General features: G+C 40.1%; 2 protein-coding genes across 20 annotated transcripts in view; both read right to left on the reverse strand.

Moving 5' to 3' along the window:
- Window positions 1-1,781: 1,781 nt before the first annotated feature.
- On the reverse strand, window positions 1,782-3,939 carry LOC134866399 (ras-related protein Rap-2b-like). The gene has a single exon (XM_063886549.1). The coding sequence runs from the start codon at window positions 3,546-3,548 to the stop codon at window positions 3,000-3,002; it is 549 nt and encodes a 182-aa protein (XP_063742619.1). The 5' UTR covers window positions 3,549-3,939; the 3' UTR covers window positions 1,782-2,999.
- Window positions 3,940-5,261: 1,322 nt separating this feature from the next.
- Window positions 5,262-20,162, reverse strand: part of LOC134865500 (muscleblind-like protein 1) — a 37,986-nt gene continuing 23,085 nt past the window's right edge. For 5 of the 19 annotated variants that reach the window (XM_063885047.1, XM_063885048.1, XM_063885046.1 and 2 more), the window contains exons 3-12: window positions 16,561-16,776; window positions 16,163-16,372; window positions 14,546-14,785; window positions 13,550-13,603; window positions 12,184-12,337; window positions 10,792-10,827; window positions 9,923-10,011; window positions 9,508-9,552; window positions 8,779-8,850; window positions 5,262-8,663 (exon numbers count right to left, since the gene is read on the reverse strand). In XM_063885047.1, the coding sequence (XP_063741117.1) occupies window positions 8,794-8,850; window positions 9,508-9,552; window positions 9,923-10,011; window positions 10,792-10,827; window positions 12,184-12,337; window positions 13,550-13,603; window positions 14,546-14,785; window positions 16,163-16,372; window positions 16,561-16,776 (1,101 nt within the window). In that variant the 3' untranslated portion in view covers window positions 5,262-8,663; window positions 8,779-8,793. The remainder of the gene's footprint in view (window positions 8,664-8,778; window positions 8,851-9,507; window positions 9,553-9,922; window positions 10,012-10,791; window positions 10,828-12,183; window positions 12,338-13,549; window positions 13,604-14,545; window positions 14,786-16,162; window positions 16,373-16,560; window positions 16,777-20,162) is intronic. The other 14 variants (XM_063885054.1, XM_063885052.1, XM_063885057.1 and 11 more) reach the window with 14 other exon arrangements.

Genomic DNA, 20,162 nt, shown 5'->3' on the forward strand with positions numbered 1-20,162 from the left:
AAATGTTGTCCTGCTAAAAGACAACAGCACTCTACCAGAATATTATTAATTGTGTATCTGTATACACATTTTTGACTAAAAGGGTCAATACTCGTCAATGTATAAGTTGCATTTACTGTTTAACAGATTCAAATGAACTGATAACCATAAATTAGAACCATAAAACATTGAAATGTGCTTTGTAAATAAATGTGACTTTACTTTGACTGGTGACAGTCATTGGAAACTAGACTCTGCTTTCCTGCAAGGGTTCAGGAGCCAGAAAGGTTTATAGTCAGTCGTTTCACCTTGAGAAATATAGAGTAGTATACAAAGAAATACTTATTTGAAATACAACTACCTCAATGTGTACATATGTATTTTTTTTACCGATAGGCAATATATTCTAGTCATTGAGAAGTATTTACATCTGTGCAGCAAAGGGAACACTTTTAGCCACTTGCAATGAAACAAAATCAGTAGCTAAGCAACCCGCTTTATCAGTTTGACACCTCTATCATACACCTTATTTTGTGCTTTTCTTAAGAAATGAATCCCTTAAAATATCCCACAATCTCTAGGGTTTTCTAGCTCTTTTTTAAATGACAGGCAAATGGCTCACCCGCAATAATAAACGTTATTATGTGAATAGTTGGTGACTCATGTGGCTGTGCAGTCACCGTTACTGTACTGTATGTTAATCTCCTGCTCTTTTGTGTGCATGAAAAATTCCATTATGGTTCTGAGAAATACATTTTTCAAGATAAAGAAATAAAGGCCACCTGTTCCTTCACCAATGATCATTAAGATGGAATATATTGTATAAAACTGTGGAAATGTGCAGTCCATGGCAGTATATTCCAGTCATATCAAAAGAACGGTGAGCTCTGATTTAGTGCAAAGCTATTTTGCTTTAGAGTTGTACTTAGAAAAACCAGGCACTGACAGTTGGTGTAGATGATCATTATGAAAACAAAGTAAGCATTGCTAAACTCATTGAAGGGACCCTTTCTTCAGGTCGGACCTGAATAGTTTGAGCATGTGCTTTGGTAATCTGACCATGAATCTCTGCGGTTAGAGACACATGAGTTAGGAGCTCATTGGCCGGTGTGAGGAACGGCTTACCAAATAGTGGCCTACAGTATGCATGGCTGATTACACTTGGCTACAGACACAGAAAGTCCTCTCTGTCCTCAGCTCCAGAGCCAAGAAAACAAGCGGCAGGGAAGGGGGGAAACAGCTCTCCATAGCAAAACACACTTACCAGAACAACCACTACCCAAACAACTTGACTGAGAAGTTTCTTATTCACGCCACGATCACTTACTGTATAACACTAACAACGTTTTGTAGGCAATTCATCCTCATAGTTGTAAACATTTAAAGCCATTACTTTTGTAAACAAGTGTCAAATATGGCATCCAGAGTTCCATTTAGGATCGAAAAGCCTAATGGAAAAGAATGCCTGCAACTAATTATGTTCATTGTCAATGCATCTGTTTATGATAATTAACTAATTTATTACCTCCAAAAGTTTAGGAATTATTGTATTAGAGTCCCAAGAGCTTAAGTAGGATGAAATATATGGCATTTTTAATGTAAAACCTGAAGCTTGAACAACATTGTGTTTGAAGCGTTCTCTTTGTATATTACTTGAACTACTAATACATTGTAAATTAACTCTATCTGTCAACATATAAATTCTTTCGGCACTAATATCATTCAAAGGCACAATCACATTCAAAGTACCCGCCAATGTAGGAACTTTATGTTATCAGCAGAGACAGACACGGCACACAGCGTTACGTAAAATGCTTTTGTATTAATTCTTTCAAACTGACAGGTGGATGACAGAAGATTTTGTCCAAAAAGAGAATTACAATTACGGTAAATTTAAAAATGTCATATTATTGTTAGAAAAGAAAAAGAAATCTAGATAATACAGACATGGCTTGCCATTCACTGAACCATAATCCTAGTAGGTTAAAGTTACTTTGTTGTTCTTGTTGGACTAGTACCTCGAGAAACGGCCTGAATCTGACCCTGAAACAGCAGGTCTGATACAAGCTTAGCTTCCTGATAGTAAAATAGGAGGAGGCTATTCTCACTTTGACACCAAATGAAACTAGATTGTTCACTGAAAAGTTAAAAGTTCTGATTGCCATCAAGACGCACTGCAGAGGAAGTAGGGCTCATCAGTTGGCACAGTCACAGGAGTTTTCTTAGGAAGGCACTTGACATGGGGTTGTGGCGTTCCCCATGCAGCGACAGCAATGCACTAAGGTCCTTTTTTGTGCACACTGAGGTGGGACACCGTCAGCAAAGTGCAGGTTCCATGATAAATCCACTTTCGCCAGACCGGAGAGGGCGGGATAAAAACAAAAACTCCTAACACAACTCCACCACAGTCCACAGCTTCAGATAAAATATGTTAGTGGGAGGAGTCTGCGTCTCTTGGATCCCACTTGACCTTTACGGGAAATAAATTGTGGAGATCTGATTTGAGTAACCTGGGAAAGGCTTGAACGGTGATTGTTACGTTTATCAGCGATTTTAAGTGCTTTCAGGCCTCCTGCTCTGTCATTTCAGCCAACAAGACCTTAAAAGTGACCAATCCCAGCTCTGTCTGGATTTAGCATGACCCCACCACCACCAAAGAAATATGGACCCAGCCCAGAAGATGTAACAGTACAACTCAACAAATAAAACCACCGAAAAATAACCAGAAAAGAGCTGTCTCTTAGGTTTCACAATAAGACATTCCCAATGAGGCACATTTCCAGAGAAGTGTCATATACAAAGCTATTTAAAAAATCCAAAAACATTCAAGTACTTTGTCATGTAAACACTTTTTCTAGACTATAATACATAATCGATTGTTGTCGTCGTTGATTTGTGTTTGTGTGCAACAATAAGACAACAGTGTGAAGAGAGCATGAATAGGTTTGGGGAAAAAAGCCCGCAGGACAAGTAAGAAGCTCAATTTCAGCCCGGATGTTTTTCTGGATGTTTGATGTTTTTTAAAGCAGGACACATGAACAGCACTGGTCGCCACCACTGGGAACAGTTGAATAGTTCATCTGTCTGACTATTTCTGCAAAAAGTTCGTCGACCGATCCTTTATTTTTGGCTGAAGTTTCAATAAAAGGGCAGCTCCACTCCTGGGCCAGCGCATTGCCTTCCCCGGAAGACACCTCTCTTTCCCCCTCCAGGTCCACCTTGTTTCCCACCAGGATCATAGGAACCCTCTCGTATCTCTTCACCCGGATGATCTGGTCTCTCATCGGCTTGATGTCCTGGAAGCTCTGCTGGTTCACCAGGCTGTAAACCAAAATAAAGCCCTGGCCGTTCTTGATGTACAGATCTCGCATGGAGGCAAACTGCTCGGTCCCCGCCGTGTCCAGGATCTCCAGCACGGACGGGGACGAGTCCACCTCGATCTCCTTCCGGTAGAAATCCTCTATCGTAGGGTCGTACTTCTCGATGAAGGAACCCGTCACGAACTGGACAGTCAGCGCGGATTTCCCGACTCCACCCGAGCCCAAAACAACCACTTTGTACTCCCTCATGGCTGGGGGGTGAAAAAAAATAGGCAGACACCTCCTTTTTTCCGCGACGAAGCCTGCTCTGTCTCTCCCACCCGCTGACCAGCCCCGATGTTTTCAAAGCGAGCAGGCTGGGAAGGCTGCCCTCTCGCTCGGATAGGAGTCAAATCCCACGCCGGCAAATCCTCCGAGCCTGCTGTGTGACGGACTGCAGATCCGAGGAGAATCACAGCTCCTGGACATTAGCGTGGAAAATTAAAGCACATTTTTTTGATCGCACTGTATTGTGCAACGGCGTTGGGAAGCGTGATCGCTTCTCTCCTCTTGCATGGCGTTTCCTGCCCACATCCTCAGGGCGTCAAAAGCCGAGGCACAGTTCCGTTATCTTAAAGGAGCCGTTACCCGAAACCTCAGTCAGAGCCATCAGATGACCAGACAGATCCTGCAGGCTTGTGCATGTCTGTGGCCTGTCTGCATGACCTCTGCCCTCATACATAACGATCAACACTGAGGATCAGAGGCTCTTCAGATGCCCACTGTCACTTAAATCATGTTAAGCATGCATGCTAATGAGATCATTTTATTTTACATGTCAGCTTACTTATCAAAATTGTAGTTATAATGCAGAAAAAAAGGACCCTGCAAGTTGCTGTCGACATTGATGTTCAGATTAAGCAGATTTGTATTATTTATTGTATAATTATTATTATTATTATTATTATTATTATTATTATTATTATTATTATACGTTTACCTATAACAATGCATCAATTAAAGGCCTTATCATTGAATATTATTACCACATTTCTTTGTATTGAGGAGATTGTATGATTATAATCAGTGTTGTTATGTCACTGTTATGTCCCCATCAAATCATATAAGAATGTGATCACAGAATTTCTTATGTTGTGTTGTTTTCTGAATTGCATCTAAATGAAGTTTTACTCAGGAACCTTGAGGTTTTCCATTGATCTTAATCTATTTTAAAATCCCATCAGATCATCTATAGACATCCAAACAGTGACTATGGTGTCACACCATAATGACAACAAGTACAGACCGGAAAAAGACCCTGTTTCTGAAGAGAAAATATTATGTCTTTGTGTTTGTATTTTACCTCAAACAATTTGGGAGTGAAAGCAGGTTCTGTTTTTGAATTTTGGGTTAAAGAATACCTTTGTTCATATCTGGATTCCAGACTAGCTAACATAACTCATTGTATAAATAAGACACCCATGTCTTCTAAATGGTAAACACTCTCCAAACGATGGTAGGATGAAATCAGGACCCAGATATTATGTGAAATATTCATACACAGTACAATGGGAGGCATGTTGTGAGTTCATGTGGGCTTGATCTATCTTTTTTATTATCACTTCTGACCCAGATGAAGCACAGAATGCTCTTAGCCGATCAATTAAATTAATAATGATATCAGACTCTGTGGAGCTGCTCCAGTCATAGCTGAGTTCGAGTCCTCAAGGTTGAAGTTCCGGAAGAATATAGAACAACCTATCCTAGATTGTGCCCTTCATATATGAATTGAACAAAATTGAAATGGGAAATAAATACTTGAAGGTTGACGTGCAAGACAGACACATTTCAGCAACATGGTATTCATGTTTCTATGTTTAATAATAAAAGGTTGACTGAGAATATCTGCATCTACTAAAATGCCCCGTTGTGATAACTTCACTAACACATCCAGCACACACAGAGGCAGTGACCACACACCTGTTGCATGAGCAAATCAAATATTGTTTTATTCAGATTTCAAATTCAGATACAATTATGGCAACAATAAAATGTGCATAACCAAATCTGAAGGCAGAATAGTACATTATTGTGAGGAAACTGTTAGCAAATACATAATCGGTGGTTGCATTTACAAGTAAAAAGCAGTGAAAGCGTACATGTGCCCCCAGCAGGGAAGATAAACCATGGCTCCAGCCAGGAGACTGAACATCTGGTTTGGAGAAAAATGGTGCTTTGGTTCTGTAGCAACTAAACACAGCAGCCTCGGGTCAGAAACATGTTGACCAGGTGACTGTTACATTCATTTCAAAGACTAATTTGCCAAATACGCGTTTGGTATTGTGAGCCTTCACCTGCTGAGTGCACAGCTATAATAGCACAAACAACTTCCCGTGAGTCAGTGTGGACTTTAATTATATGGCTATAAGAAAGTACCCGGGTGGATGAGTGCTAATATTTGATCATTCTTTAAATAACGCGTCTGCTCGGAAAATATTTTTAACACACAAGAGTAAGATGACTTGTTTTTGAAGTTTTATTTCTCCCTGCTGTTATCTACTGTATGTATATTTTGATTAAAAATACATAATACTGTGTATTCTGTAATCTGAATGTGTTATCTTGCTTTACATGACTATGTAGTTTATTTCGTTTACATGTTTGTACTTTTCCATGCAGTCAAATCAAACGAAAACAGAAACAAATTTGAATTGTATGTTTTAACTGTACCATGGGAGCAGCAATGCTGCGTGACCAAGTCTAACAAATGATATGGATATTATTGGATATGTCATCCCACAAGAGAGGTGGAGTAAGCATGAAACAGGGATTTATTCCCCTTTGACATTCCTTTGCAATACTACTGATAAAATAAGACAAAAAGCGCATAGCTTTCTCTGAATGCATTGGCCAAGAAACTAGTGCCCTTCTTTGCAAGCAAGTTTTTTTTTTAGCTGGTCTTCTAATTTAAGAATTTAAATTAATCTAACAAAATTCCTTATAATTATAGATCTTTTTTATTCAAAATAATATCTCAATATGATACACATTTTTTCTCTGTTCATTTGACTATATACAGAAGTGCAAAAAGTCAACCTTCGTCCCTTAGGTTAGAACTCCTCATCTGCAGCATTTCGGACCTCTCCAGTCTGGAGAAGTCTTAGCTTCTCTCTCCTAATCTCACTATCCACAACATCCAAAGACCCGTCAATCTCACTGCTCGTTTTGGCCTGACATTCAGGGCAAACTTAAGAAATATTCAAACAAAAGTACATATCTTTTTGAAATGGATACAGTAGAAAATAATTTTTACTCTAAAACATGGACAATCTATATTTCAATACAATATATTTTCAAACGTGATCTTGACATGTGACAAGGAAAAAGTTGGTTAAAACATTAGTTTTTTTTCTCTGAATTAAATGATCTCATTCCTTGTATCAAAAATCTTTCATCAACAAAATTAACTGATAATGTAACATCATCTGTAAAAGACATCCAGCTATATGAATGAAGTGAATATTTAAAACACATTATCATTTATATGGTTTGAAAAAAGTTATGAATGTCATACTACCTCAAAATCTACAACGGCTATATCAATGTTGTCAAGTAATATATAGTAAGGCAAAAAAAGAAAAATCTACAACTACATACCTCAAATAGATTCAAATCCTTAAGTAGTACATAACACAGAAGTTCAATGAAATTTAAGAGAGTAATTGTTACTTTTACATATAGTGAAAGAACCAAAACAAAAAAAAAGAGATCATAAGCGGAACGTGAGACAACTATAAAACATCATTGGTGTTCTTTACCTGCATGGTGATTGAAGGTACATTTGATTGGGTCGGACCCATTAATTGTAATCTAAGGCTTTGTTAGGTAAATTACAATCGGTAAAGACACACTACATACCTCTGTGAAAATAAAAAGGGATGTGATCATAAAAATTGACATATGATAAACATGTTTTCTTAAGCCTCGTGAGAGATGCTTCTGTAAGTCTCTATGAATATGATTGAGAGAAAAACTGTGCTTTGGTTTCTGTAGTCAGATCTACAAGTGAGTAAGAACTTCCATTTTTTACTTGGAAACACTTCCTCAAAAGCGTAACTTCACTTAGGATGAGTTGTGAAATTAAAACAGGGTGATCAGACAAGCAATCATTCAAGTGCACATGTGGTTTAAATGACCTAATAGACTTTTGGGTCTGTTGTTGTAATTTCTCATCAATACATGGCTCCACGGTGCTTCTTGGAGGCACAGTTTTAGAGTCGCTCCTCTTTAAAAGAGGCAGAACAAGGTAACACAATGTCAATTAAAGCTACACCCTCTTCTTAACCACGCTTTAGAGTCAATGGACTTCAACAACTTTATCCCAACAAATAAAAACCATCACTAGTCTATGAAAAGAGGCATGACAAACTTTAGAAAAAACCCTCCATTTTTGATTTGAAAAGATAGAAACATCAAAAAAGAAACACAAATTTGGCACGAACCCCACTTCTAAATGAATAAATCATTGAGAATAAACGTTAAAAAAAAACAACTTGCAATGTAGATTCTGAAACCAAACAATACAAAAAGAGCCATACAAAAAACTTTTACCTTCGGTAAACAAATAACACTGCTGAGATAACACTCTGGTTTTAGCTGTATGGCCTTGATGGCACATGTCAAGGTGAGAAAAAGCCTGGCTGTGCTTTCAAGGTACACAGGTATGTTGGTTTACCCAGAACATTCATACGTCCAAGACCCTCATTTCAACATCTAGTTTCACTAGTAGCCGTAAAAACACAATACTGTACATGCGTCATTCTTTTGGAGAATACAATTCCTCTTAAAATAATTGTGCCTTTCAGATTTTAATTCATATTCAAGCTGCATGTTTGCATTACACTTGTAAACTATGAAATATGGCTATCCATTTAAAAAATATATATAAAGCAAAACAAATGAAAAATAATCTTGGTCTTCTAACGTACCAGCACTGGATGTTGCTGTTATACAACCCCGCTCTTGACCTTCAGTGTGTGTTAATGATACTAATTAGAACAGATTGAGGGCTATGATTTAGTCAGACACAGAGGTGTAATGTGAACGCTCCCCAGAGAGGGACACACACTGACCCGTTACTAAGAAATCCCCTTCTTTTGGCTGGACGTTGAATTTGACAACAAATTCTTCTTCAGATTGATATGTGGAAAGATGGCACAGATCATGTGTTGCACCTTTGATGTTAACAAGTGTGATGAGACCATCGTCGTGGACCGGCTAAGAGATGGCAGACCCTCCTCGTCCCATTACTTGACATTCTGAAGGTTATGTACATATAGGCTGAACTCTTTTGGCTTGGACGGTGCCAGCACACATTCATTTGATCTGCAAGACATGACAGATTATGCTTGATTCTTTGTTACTGAATTAGACAATGTTATACATGTGCATGAAAACGGACATGAACAGAAAGAATATGAGGATTGAAATAGGAACTCACTGTTCTTGAGAGGAACTACATTTGAGTCAAGTACTTGTGACTACTCAGATGATCTGCAGATATTATTGGAATCTGGGGTAGAGAACAGACAGGACTCATATAAATACATCCCAAACCAAAAACACTCAACGCGAACGCTGACCGACAACACAAACAATACATTTGAACCACATCCTCTTGCATTAAGAGGGTTCCTTACTGAAAGGGACACTGATGAAAAACATATTGAAAGCTATTTGGCTACAGGGTAAGTCATGACATGCAAAGACAATCAACACACTACTGGACAGCAGGGGGGAAGGGAGAGATGAGGGGTGCAGAGGGAAACGGTCAGTGAGATGGCTACCCCATGCAGATATAAGTCCTCCATGTTGTTGACCTGCAATCCTCAGTAAAAGGCCTTGATCAAAACTGGTTTCATGATGATTCATCCTACAGAATATTTTTCTGGCCTAATGAAGTTGTGCAAATCGCCTAACTGCTTACAAAATGCCTTCAACAGAACTGAAAGCAGATTCTTCTAACAGTAACTGTTTCGAGAACTTTTCTGACTTTAGTAATTTATATATTCCTCTTTTAAAAACAGGGGAAATGGTAAAGCTGGAAGCAGCGGGGGGTGGGGGGGGAGAAGAAGAGAAAAAAGCAAAGCACCAAAGGGCACAGATAGCGACTTATGCACAAGCTGTGGGAATGGCTCTAACATTTTTGAAAAAACTACCTCATACATACCAATTGCATGTATTCGTTTGTAGTCAACTTTGATAAGGAAGAGTCCTCAAAATGGGAAAGGACAAAAATCGAGGTTACATGGGGACAAACATGATATACAATTCAGTATGTTTAACCAGAAAGACAGATACATCTAAACAACTTGAATAAACATATTGATTATTGCTGTTAGATTGCTTGTCACAGTATGATATGTGTACACATGTTGGAGTGTTGGCCAACAAGAGGGAGTACTGCCCATTACCCAACCCACCTCTCGCTATTAGTCACAAGCATCCCCAGATCATCCATGTGCAATAAAGGAAAGAGATGAGTGCGAGTGTGAGAGAGACTAAGTAAGAGAGAGAGAGAGAGAGAGAGAGAGAGGGAGAGAGTAAGAGAGTGTGAGAGAGAGAGAGATGGTAGAGCTGCAAACCTGATTGGTGGAGGCAGTTTGGAAGGGGCTTGTGGCAGATGTGGTGGCTGCAGACACAGTGGCTGGAGAACCACCATGCATCATGGGAACTTTTTGGAGGGAAAATCATGTAAGCATAAATACACAGAGGAGCAGTGTAGCCACATACACACCACGCAAATAAGGGAAGGAGGGGGAGTCAGAGAGAGATTTGATATAACTGGTTCCCTTTCTTCCCTCTGCCAACACTGATAAGAGGTCTTGTGATTTCAGAACCTGATGTGACAGAGTAACTGCAGCAAACAGTCACTCACTTCCACACGTGTAACATAAACCACCAAAAATGTACTTCTGTGGGAAACACCAGAAGAGAGTGTGCTTTAAAAAGTTCTACCAATGCATAAATAAAAGCTGTGTTACCAATAAAGGCAGAGGGGATACGGGGGGAGGTTACAACAGAACTCTTTCTTTTTTTTGTTCAGTTTAAAAAATATATATACTCAAAAAGAGTTTCATTAGATGTCAAGTTAGACCAGCCAAAAGCCAAGTTTAGAGCGAGAATAAAAACAAGAGTGGTAATGCAATGTGTAGTAAGTGTGCACACAAAGAAATGAATAAAAAGGTGATTGAAATTGATTGAAAAAAAGAACAGCTGTCACACAAGTAATAACAAACATTTAAAACAGTATATGCCTATCCTTATTTGGACTCTTAATTAGACTTCTAATGACAAAAAGTATCTTTATGCGACCAAAACAGTCACTCACAGGTCACCAAATCACTCATCTATAATCACAATATAGAACATTTTACGGATGGTTAACTTTTGATGACGTGCGAGTCACAGACATAAGGTTACACACAACTGAAGAAGGAAAGCTGGAACCTACCAACGCTGGCTGTAGGTGCCATGCACAATATTGAGCCTGCCCATCATGCAGTGCAACAGGAAGTGGATTGGATAGGGGAAGAGAAATCAAAACAGCCCATCACAAGGTTCGTTAGAGTGAGGGGGAGAGATAAGGTGAGGAAAAAAGGTTAATATCTCCTGGAAACAGTCATCAGTGATTTGAAAAAGCGAATTTGCGAACTCATCATATCTGTTAATCAAATAAGAGTGAGAATCTTAACTTTTGTCTGAAGTGCATTGCATATTAATGTGTAATACAACAAGATTGATAGTGTGGTTATCATTGTAACCGTTAAGTATTAAACATTATATACACACTGGAGACAGAAGTGAGGAGAACAGCAGACGTGTACAGAAGCCAGTCCCTGCAGCCTGCTGTTTGTTGCCATTAACCAACCCGTCCAGCTAACCCGTTCTTCCCAGCCGCAGCCAAAGCAATGTCTCTCATCAAAATACACACTTTAATCTAACACACTAGTAACTCAGTGCTGTCCTTTCACAAACATCCATGCTTTCCTCTCTTATCCTGCATGTACTAGGAGTATCAGGTAGCTACGTTAGGTTTGATTAAGGCAATAAGTAGACAGACAGATTTTCTAAACCATCCTTAACACATAGTGGCCATGCACTGCCATTCAAAGCATAACGCACAAATATCTTAAAGCATTCATAGTTTTTCAACTGCAATTTGACAAATGTTCGACCTTCTCTGGCCTATAATGAAATCTAGAGCAGGGGTCTTCAAGTTTTTTTTTTTAGGTCTGAGCCTCAAGAGAGAAGCAATTGGCACCCCCTCCTACATATCTATACAATCAAGTTGCTTATTAAACAGGGCCTGCAATAATGTGTTAAGTAATGTGCTTTAAGAAGCATGCCAAACATTTTTATGGTTTTTCTTATACGGTGTTTAATAATAGCTTATAGCCTGCACAGGTTAGCTGTTGGATTCATGGGAAGCAATCAGACTATTATCAATGTTGTGTAAATGAAATGTGGTCTTTTTTTTATTGGCCTGTTTATCTTGGCTCATAATATGTTGGATTCATGTAACTAACATGTATCTTTCGACTCCTTAAGTAATGAACTATAAACGTAACCAACAAAACATCAAACAATACTTTGACAACACACTTTTAAGGATCACAAACGCCTGTTGAACACCCATGATCTAGAGCTTTCATGGTGTATAATATGTTTGACTAAGTTCCCTCAATCTGAAGACTAATAACGTTGATAAATAAGCCAAAACCAAACTGCTTCGCCCCACAATCTACATCTTTGCCCAACCCCAGACAAGCAGGAACCGGTTAGACTGATCCAGGCGTCTTCCGGGTGCTCAGAGCACTAGTGGTGGTTGCTTTGAGAGCCATACCTGATGGGAGGAAAGCAGCCTGCTGCTGATACTGCATGCTGGCCAGGGCCTGTTGGTACTGGAGCATGCTGGTGTTAAACATGGCAGTGGCCCCGTTGGCCTTCTCCAGGGCTGCCCGCTTGGGCATGGGAGCCATGACACTAGGAGCGATGCCCTGCCCAGCCAGAGGGAGGGAGAACAGTATAAAAAAATAAAATAAAATAAAAAAACAGAGATAGAAAGAGAGTGAGAGGTGCGTGGGAAAGAGAGAGAGAGGGTGTGTTGGAAAGAGGCAAAACGGGAAAGAAAACAAAAAAGGTACATACGTTAGAGGACATCATAGAAACAGCATGACAACATCCTTTTGTGTACAACAACGATACAACAACAACAACAACAACAATATCATCATATCATCAGTAGCAAGCAAGCAGCAGTCTGACACGATTACTACACAAGCAGGAGCATGGTGCCTACTGGAGCTACTGGCTGACAAGCATTCATATATCCATTACATTTCATCAGGAAGCTTAATTTGATTGTTAACTTTGTTCTCCTAGAGTTGACTAAATGCAACATGAGCAAGCATTAACTATTAAAACAATAAGGCTGCTAACAGGAGGTGGAACAGGTAGGAAGCACAGAGAGAGGGAGGCTGCACTGCTAGCTCCATGATAAACTGTGTAAGCCATGTTTAAGTGATGGTTCACTCTCAGACCAATGTCAAAAATGGTCTCAAGCCAAGGCACATAAGTCAGATGTAAAAGACATTTTTGTGATTGTGAATGTTTTCAACATGAAACGCTCTGCAGGTGGATTTCGTCTCGGCATGAGTCCATCCTTGAGGTCTGAATATCTGTGACAAGATTTGATGATGGAGTGAACTATCATTTGAACTGTCATCATTTGTTATGGTGGGATCAGTACTGTTTGTTTTTTAAAGACTGTTTCTCTTAGCCCCACCCTTATCCATCTGACATGCACTAGCAACACAAACATGCACACATTTGATTGAGCTGCTCCACAACACTGACCACTGACTCTGGGCGTAAGACTGAAGCCATGCAACCGTTATAGAAGCTCTATTTTCCCTAGCCCTCGCTGACTTTTGTTAAATAGGCTACATGTGATGAATTGATTGTGGCTCCTAATTACAAATTCCGAATCGACGCCATTTCTACTTGAAGCGAGTTGTTTGGTGTTGGATGCAGCCTGAGCCCAAAAAAGCCACAATCATTTTATCACAGGCAATAATGACAGATCAACAGGAGGAAAAAACAGACATTGCACTCAGACAACGACGACAAAAATAGCTAGGTATCTTTGGTTAAAACACTGCTCTACAACAAAGCCACATGCCAAGCTAAAAGGTGAAAGGTCATAGTACCAGGTCAAAGGTTGCGTCGAGGGGTCGCTTCAGTGATTTGACAGCCGACTGAGTCTTAATTAGCAGGCAGCGAGCACATGATGGCAATGGGCCAATGGGGTTCAAGCGCATTAACATAAACCAGCAAGCAGAGGTGCATCATGGGGGCAGCAGTGCAGTTTGGGTATAGGTGAGAAAAAACAAAAACAAATAAAAAAACAAATCATTGGAATGCAATATACAAGGGGATAACAGGACTAAGGCATGCACAGTTTGGAAACTAGCTCTACTGCTCAAAAGTTAAATCACCGTCAATAATCAATGAGAACTAGCACTACATTAGTTACTGTCACACAAAGATGGATGAATTTAGCGATGAGAATCTCATTCTAATATTTCTTTTAGTGGCTCTCTTGTATTGTATTGAGCAGACTATAAAGTAAAATTCACAGGTCCATCGTAGTCAACTTCACATGACAACCATTTGCTCAAAGCTCCCTGCCTCACAGAATATCAATAGGAGCATGTTTAAATCACTGATACACAGAAGAGAGCCAGGTGCTGTTACTGTGACAGAGCACAATGAGCCCTTTTTTTTTTTAAATGGAGGAAGAGAAGTGATACGGTAGGAAGTACAGAAACAATGGTTTCACATAGAAGAGCATCAGAGAGAGAGGAACTGACTGGCTCGTGTTTCAGGATGACATGAAGAAGGACCAAGATCCTTTTTTTTTGATGATTAGGACAAATAAATAACTAATTGAGAATAATGGACCATTGTTGGATCCTTCTTCATATCATCCTGTTCGGAGCAGATTTGACCCACACCAAGTTAAATTTGACCTGGCAAAAGCAGAACTAAATAATACCAACCATAAAGATAAGTATGAGCCACAGAAAATGATTTCCTCCAGGGAGATTGAACTTTTAAGTAAAAGCCCTCACATAAAAGTAATAAAAAGCTCCTTTCAGCCTGCTGTGTGTATGAGTGTGACCACGCTTGTACAGACTGCTCACCATGGCCGCGGCGGCTGTGGCCTGGTTCACCTGGTGCTGGGCAGCCTTTATTTTGGCCTGCAGATGAGCCGGCGGGTGAAAGTACTTGCACTTTTCCCGAGAGCACCGACCCTTGATGTAGTCCATGCACACGGTGACGGTGTTGTCGTTGGTGTCGATCATGGTGCTGTCTGCGGGGTGGGCGAAGCGACAGTCGGTCTCCCCGCGAGAGCAGTTGCCCCTCTGATATTCGCGACACACCTGGAGACATGGAGTAAAGAAAAAGATGTGGAGTTAACTGCAAATTCAGCAAAGCATGGATATAACAAAAAACAGCGCCATGTAGAACATTTTCTGCTTCATGTCTTACTGTAGAAAATGTGATTCATCAGGCCTTCACTTTCTGATGTACGACTAAAAACATCCAATACATTTAAAAATGCATGAGAGCTGCCGTCTACTAAATAGACTCAAATGCTTTGCAAGGTCAGATTGTTCTTGCTGTGTTAATCATTTTCTAGGCCTTCCTCTCTGCAGTATCCTTTTACACAAAAACAAATGATCAGCACAGAGATACGCAGTGCACTTCCTGTTTGACTGAAACTGAAAGGAATAGATTTCCTGTGCTTTGACGTGAATATACATCACATTGAAGCAAGTGCTGAAACTGTAACACAATAATCCTCGGATGTTATGTATTTTGTTTTTATCAAGGATAGCTATGTGTTGGTTGGAGCTTTTTTACTTTCTATGCGGGACACCAGAGGGCAGCACCGTCTTTTAAATGACATGTTGCATGAACACATGGGTATCACTGTCCTGCTATCTACCCAGTTTGTCTGCAGTGTGTGGTGATTGTGAAACTCAGATAAATGTTTCAGTAAAAGACATGAAACAAACAGCTGGATTTGCGCTTTACTTTTTAACGTTACTGAAATATATCCTACAACTTGTATGCATTTTTTTTACACATTCTTTCTCGACTCAACAATCACTCTAGCAGTCTCGGTACAGGATGGAGTTTTAAGAATGTGTGTCTTCACAGTTGCTATACTATTACTGTAGCTGGGGAAATCATTAAAGCCTTTTCCACTCAAATCATTATTAAACAAGTTCAGGCTCATCTCCCGTGCTTCTGTAATGGTATTTTGTGAAGCGTACTTTGTGAAAGCACACACTGTACTGGAATTACATGAGGCAGACTAAATGAGAATGAGTTCCTCCGAAAATGCAACAACTCTTATTTACAACCACTTCTTAGAATGCACTCGGCGTCATAATCTGATGAAACACTGCAGTTTATTGGCTTCTGATGGTTTTATTCTAATTTTATTTTAATGATCTTCTTCTTGGCATCATGTTACTGTCTATTAATATTACCGTAAACCTTCAGACAGCGTTTATCTAAGTCTAATAAAGATTGCCGTTATTCTTATGCTTGTGAAACCACTTGTTAACAACACTTGTTTTTTTTACAGGCTCATTATCATCCTGTGCCACTCCACTCCCAACAAAAAACACATCATGAAGTAGATTTTATTAGTTTTCCAGGAACTCTTAGGAAGAAGTGGGTTGACTATATGCTCCATAAAATGCTGAGAAAACCAGGTTCTATTCATCAGTGTGTGTGTGTGTTACCTCAAGTCTATCTGTTCTCAGCAGCTTCTGGGCTGCAGCGGCTGCAGCGTTGGGGACTTGGCTGACGTTGGGACTGGAGGCCATGAGGACTTGGGCGCTGGGCATTATCTCTTGGGGCATCAGACCTGGTGACATAGGGCTCAGGTAGGGATTAAAGGCTGCTGCTGCACTGGCATTGGTGGCCATGCCCGGCGACATCGAGAACATTGGCTAGAAGAGAGCAAAATAAAAGCAGGGTATGAAATAACATCTCAAAATGTACACATAAGCCACAAACTGTGAGCTTTTTGTATGGAAAAAGAGAGGGACTGACTGAAGACAATTTAGAAGACGGAAAGAGCCACGCAGACAGTGAAGGAGCTGTACATGGGTGAGCTTTTACACGTATGTGGTCTCACCGTGGGCAGTAGCTGTGGTGTGTTCATACGTGTGTATCCTCTCACCATAGGTGATAGCTGCGTGCCAGGCATCATAGCGTTGGCGAGATGCATCTGTTGGGCGAGCATAGCCATGTTCTTCTGCTGGATCAAGTTGTTTCTGCCATTGATCTCCAGCTGGGTCTTTAAGTGGGCTGGAGGGTGCAGGTACTTGCAGTTTTCCCTGGAACAACGGCCCTGAAAGACAAAAGCAGAGGGGCATAAGAGGCAGAAAGAGACATAAACTCAGGATGCTTATTCACTGCAATCACAATGAAAACATCGTAATCTTACAATTTATGAACAAGGATGTTAAAACTACCAGGGTAAAGTCTTTGTTGGAACAAATCATATTGCGAGGCTTACTTGCACTCAAAATTGTAGCTTTAAGGCTAAAGAATAGCATTGTCAATGTTTGGCTTGTCCATTCTGAGCTACTGTAAAAGAAAACAAGAACATATCCACTGGCCTTGCAAAAAATGACTATGTGATTATGGAAGATAAGCAGCAGGTTCGTTTTGGCTCACGTGTAACATCATACCATGGGGAATTGCACAATTGAACACCCAAAATCACATTAGGTCTGAGAAGAGCCTAGCACTAATTGTTAACAGCTTGTTTTTTCCAGTCCCAGCAGTGATATATGTATGCTTGGGTATCTGGTTGTGTGTGCCATCGACTGTCGAGTGTGTGCTAGCCCCAGGAGGTCATGACACTCACTAGTGCTGCTCTACAAACTCCCATATTAGTTGTATGTCTAACGCTATAAATACTGCCCACATATTATCCACTGTATCAGCAGTCATCCTGAGGTCACACTTGAAAGTCTTCAAATAATTATCACAGTCAGGGATCCCTTTTTGCTGCCTGCTGTGAGTATCCAATTATACCTTCAGTCTGGAGGGGAGTCACACACGCGCATTCTCACGCAAGCAAGAATTCATACACATCAGGGTCATGTTCAGATAACAGGTGGCGGAAACACGTCACATAGACATAAGACAAACGCACACACAAACAGGTCCAGAGTTTAAGCAGGACGATTTACTTTCAGTCCTGAGGCACAGCTGAGCTGACTGAGGCAGCCTGGGCTCAACACTTGCTGACAGAGCTGTCCCCACTGGGATTCATCTCTGTATCCTGTCATGACTCCATTCCCCTCAAATCTCCTTCACTTTCACTGACACTGGAGCAGCGGACAGGTGCGAGGGAAAGGGGTGGGGGATAAGGAGCAGAGAGGGGGACACTTTAATGACAGTGGGGGCCTCTTTAAGATTTTTTTATGTGGTCTATACTTGTAGTCCAGTTGAAAAGTAGCCTCTAACTCTGCCACATTTACAGAAATGTGTTATTTTGATCACTGTCCCTGATAAATAAACTAATAAATATAAAATATAAATAAGCAACATATTACGCTTGGGATATCTTCATTTCCCAATTTTAAATTCTAGTAGAGGCCTGTGATATAATAAAGATTTCAGACTGAAGTACTGTAGTCAATGTGAAAGCATAAGATGTTTTCCTTTAGACCTAAGAAAATACTCACACACACTTGTAGATAAAAGGAAGAGTCATAAAAACATGTCTGGATTCAATAAAGCTGTTTTTACACAACATAACTAAAACATGACACAAAGACTATTGTTGAGTTAACCCCATTCTCACTTTTGGCCTGTGTTTAGTTGCAGGCGGATCAGTATGTTGTAGCTTTTGTATAATTTGGAACACAAATGTGTAATTACTCCATTTCAAGGGAATTTAAGGGACAATATTAGTTGATTGAAGGAAAACAAACAGAAGCATACATTTCCATGCCGGGGTGAAGGTCTCCTGTTAGTGGGCGAACGTGTGAGACGAGAGGAGCTGAAAGCAGGTTCTAATAGCACTCAACCAGAGAGTGACAATGGCATGCAGCTAGGGGAGGGTGAGAGTGTGTGTGTGTGTTTGTGTTATGTGGGTTTGAGTGTGTGCACGGAGGGGGTTGCAAAGGCATGGAGGATCAGATTGCATTTACCCCGTATGACCCTGGAGCAGCAGTTTGTGTGTGAGTTAAGAGGGAAAAGGTAATGTTTGAGAAAGAAACATATGGCTTTGACTTTAGAAAACTACGCTTGCCAACCATGCCGATAACAATGCCTAATAATTAAAAATCCACAAAGAAAAAATGCCAACAAATGCAGCCATTTTGAATAATGAAACTAGTAGAAGAAAAGGAAACGTCAGGCAGCATAAATGGAAGAGAGAGAGTCTAAAGCGGGGCTGCGTCAGGGAAATTTAAGAAGTTGCAGAAGAAGTAATAAGTTTGGATCATCATGAGCAGGGAGAGAGGGAGAGCAGTGGCTCATCTCAGATCATGTTTGTGGCTGTTATTGTGACATCAGCGGCCTTGAGGAGCAGCTAGAGACGGTGTCCACGGCAACAGCGCAGGCAGACACTCCTGCCCTAACAACACAGTGTTTCCTGGCATCTTCCCGATCACTGGCAAGAGCTCAGAAAAGAAAAATACTAAAGATACAACCCACCCCGAAGCCACAGAAGATATCCTCTTTACCGTTCTCATCACAGAACAATGCTTTTGTCTCCATTGGGGGATTCAACACTGGCGCACATAATTACATGATCTCATTATACGACACAATTTAAAGATAATCATGCAAATAAAAAACTGGATGCGCAATGAAGATCCATCAAATGAATTAAATCACATTTATCACAGTGGGAAGATACCTGATGAGAAAGCGATGAATAACTAATCAGATTTTCTCTTAGCTTTTTCCTGAAATTATGACAGCAATGCGGCGATCAGGCTGATTCCCCATTGTCAGCACAGGTTGACGAGCAAAAAGCACTTACATATTTCTCTTCATCATCGTAAGTGTGTTTAAGAAAGGTTACAGTTACAGAGCATACTGATTCATCTAAGGCCACAACTCTAAATGACAGGATTTAAAGAAACTCTAATTACAATAGTATAATTTTCTTTAAATAATTAGAAATTGTTTCAGTTTAAAAATAAGTACGCTTTTTAAAGATTGCAAAAGTTATTGAGACCTGGTTTATACGACAGTACCAAACCAGTAACAGATTGCAGCGAGTAAATATAAAAGTGAAATATGAAGTTAAGACAAAAAATTAAAAATATTACATAAAACATCTGCTTTCATCCTTACCTTTTAAAACAGAAATGTAATATAATAGAAATCTGATAAGAACTGAACTTTCCTTGCCACCTCTAAGAATGTGTTTTGGATAAATAGTTGGGGTTGAGGTGTGTTTCCCCTGCTAGGATCAGATATGCCAAACAGGGAACAATAATCCCAGTGGCTACTGTACTGTCTGATTGATGATAAGTTTTAATAACATGTCCCACCCTGACTGCGCTCCCTTCCAACTCCGTCTCTCCCCTGCACACACACCCTGCTTCAGTGACTGTGTGGGATTTAAACAAACAATGAAGTAATGTGTAAAGAATGCTGGGTGGGGCCGCTTCCTATCCTTTTGAGGAGAGGAGAGGAAAAAGCAAGATGTACTATTGCGCATGTGTGTGAGAGAGGAAGAGAGACACAGTGGAAAGACGAACAAAA

Source organism: Eleginops maclovinus, chromosome 6 (genome assembly GCF_036324505.1).
Source record: "Eleginops maclovinus isolate JMC-PN-2008 ecotype Puerto Natales chromosome 6, JC_Emac_rtc_rv5, whole genome shotgun sequence".
Taxonomy (NCBI): Eukaryota; Metazoa; Chordata; class Actinopteri; order Perciformes; family Eleginopidae; genus Eleginops; species Eleginops maclovinus.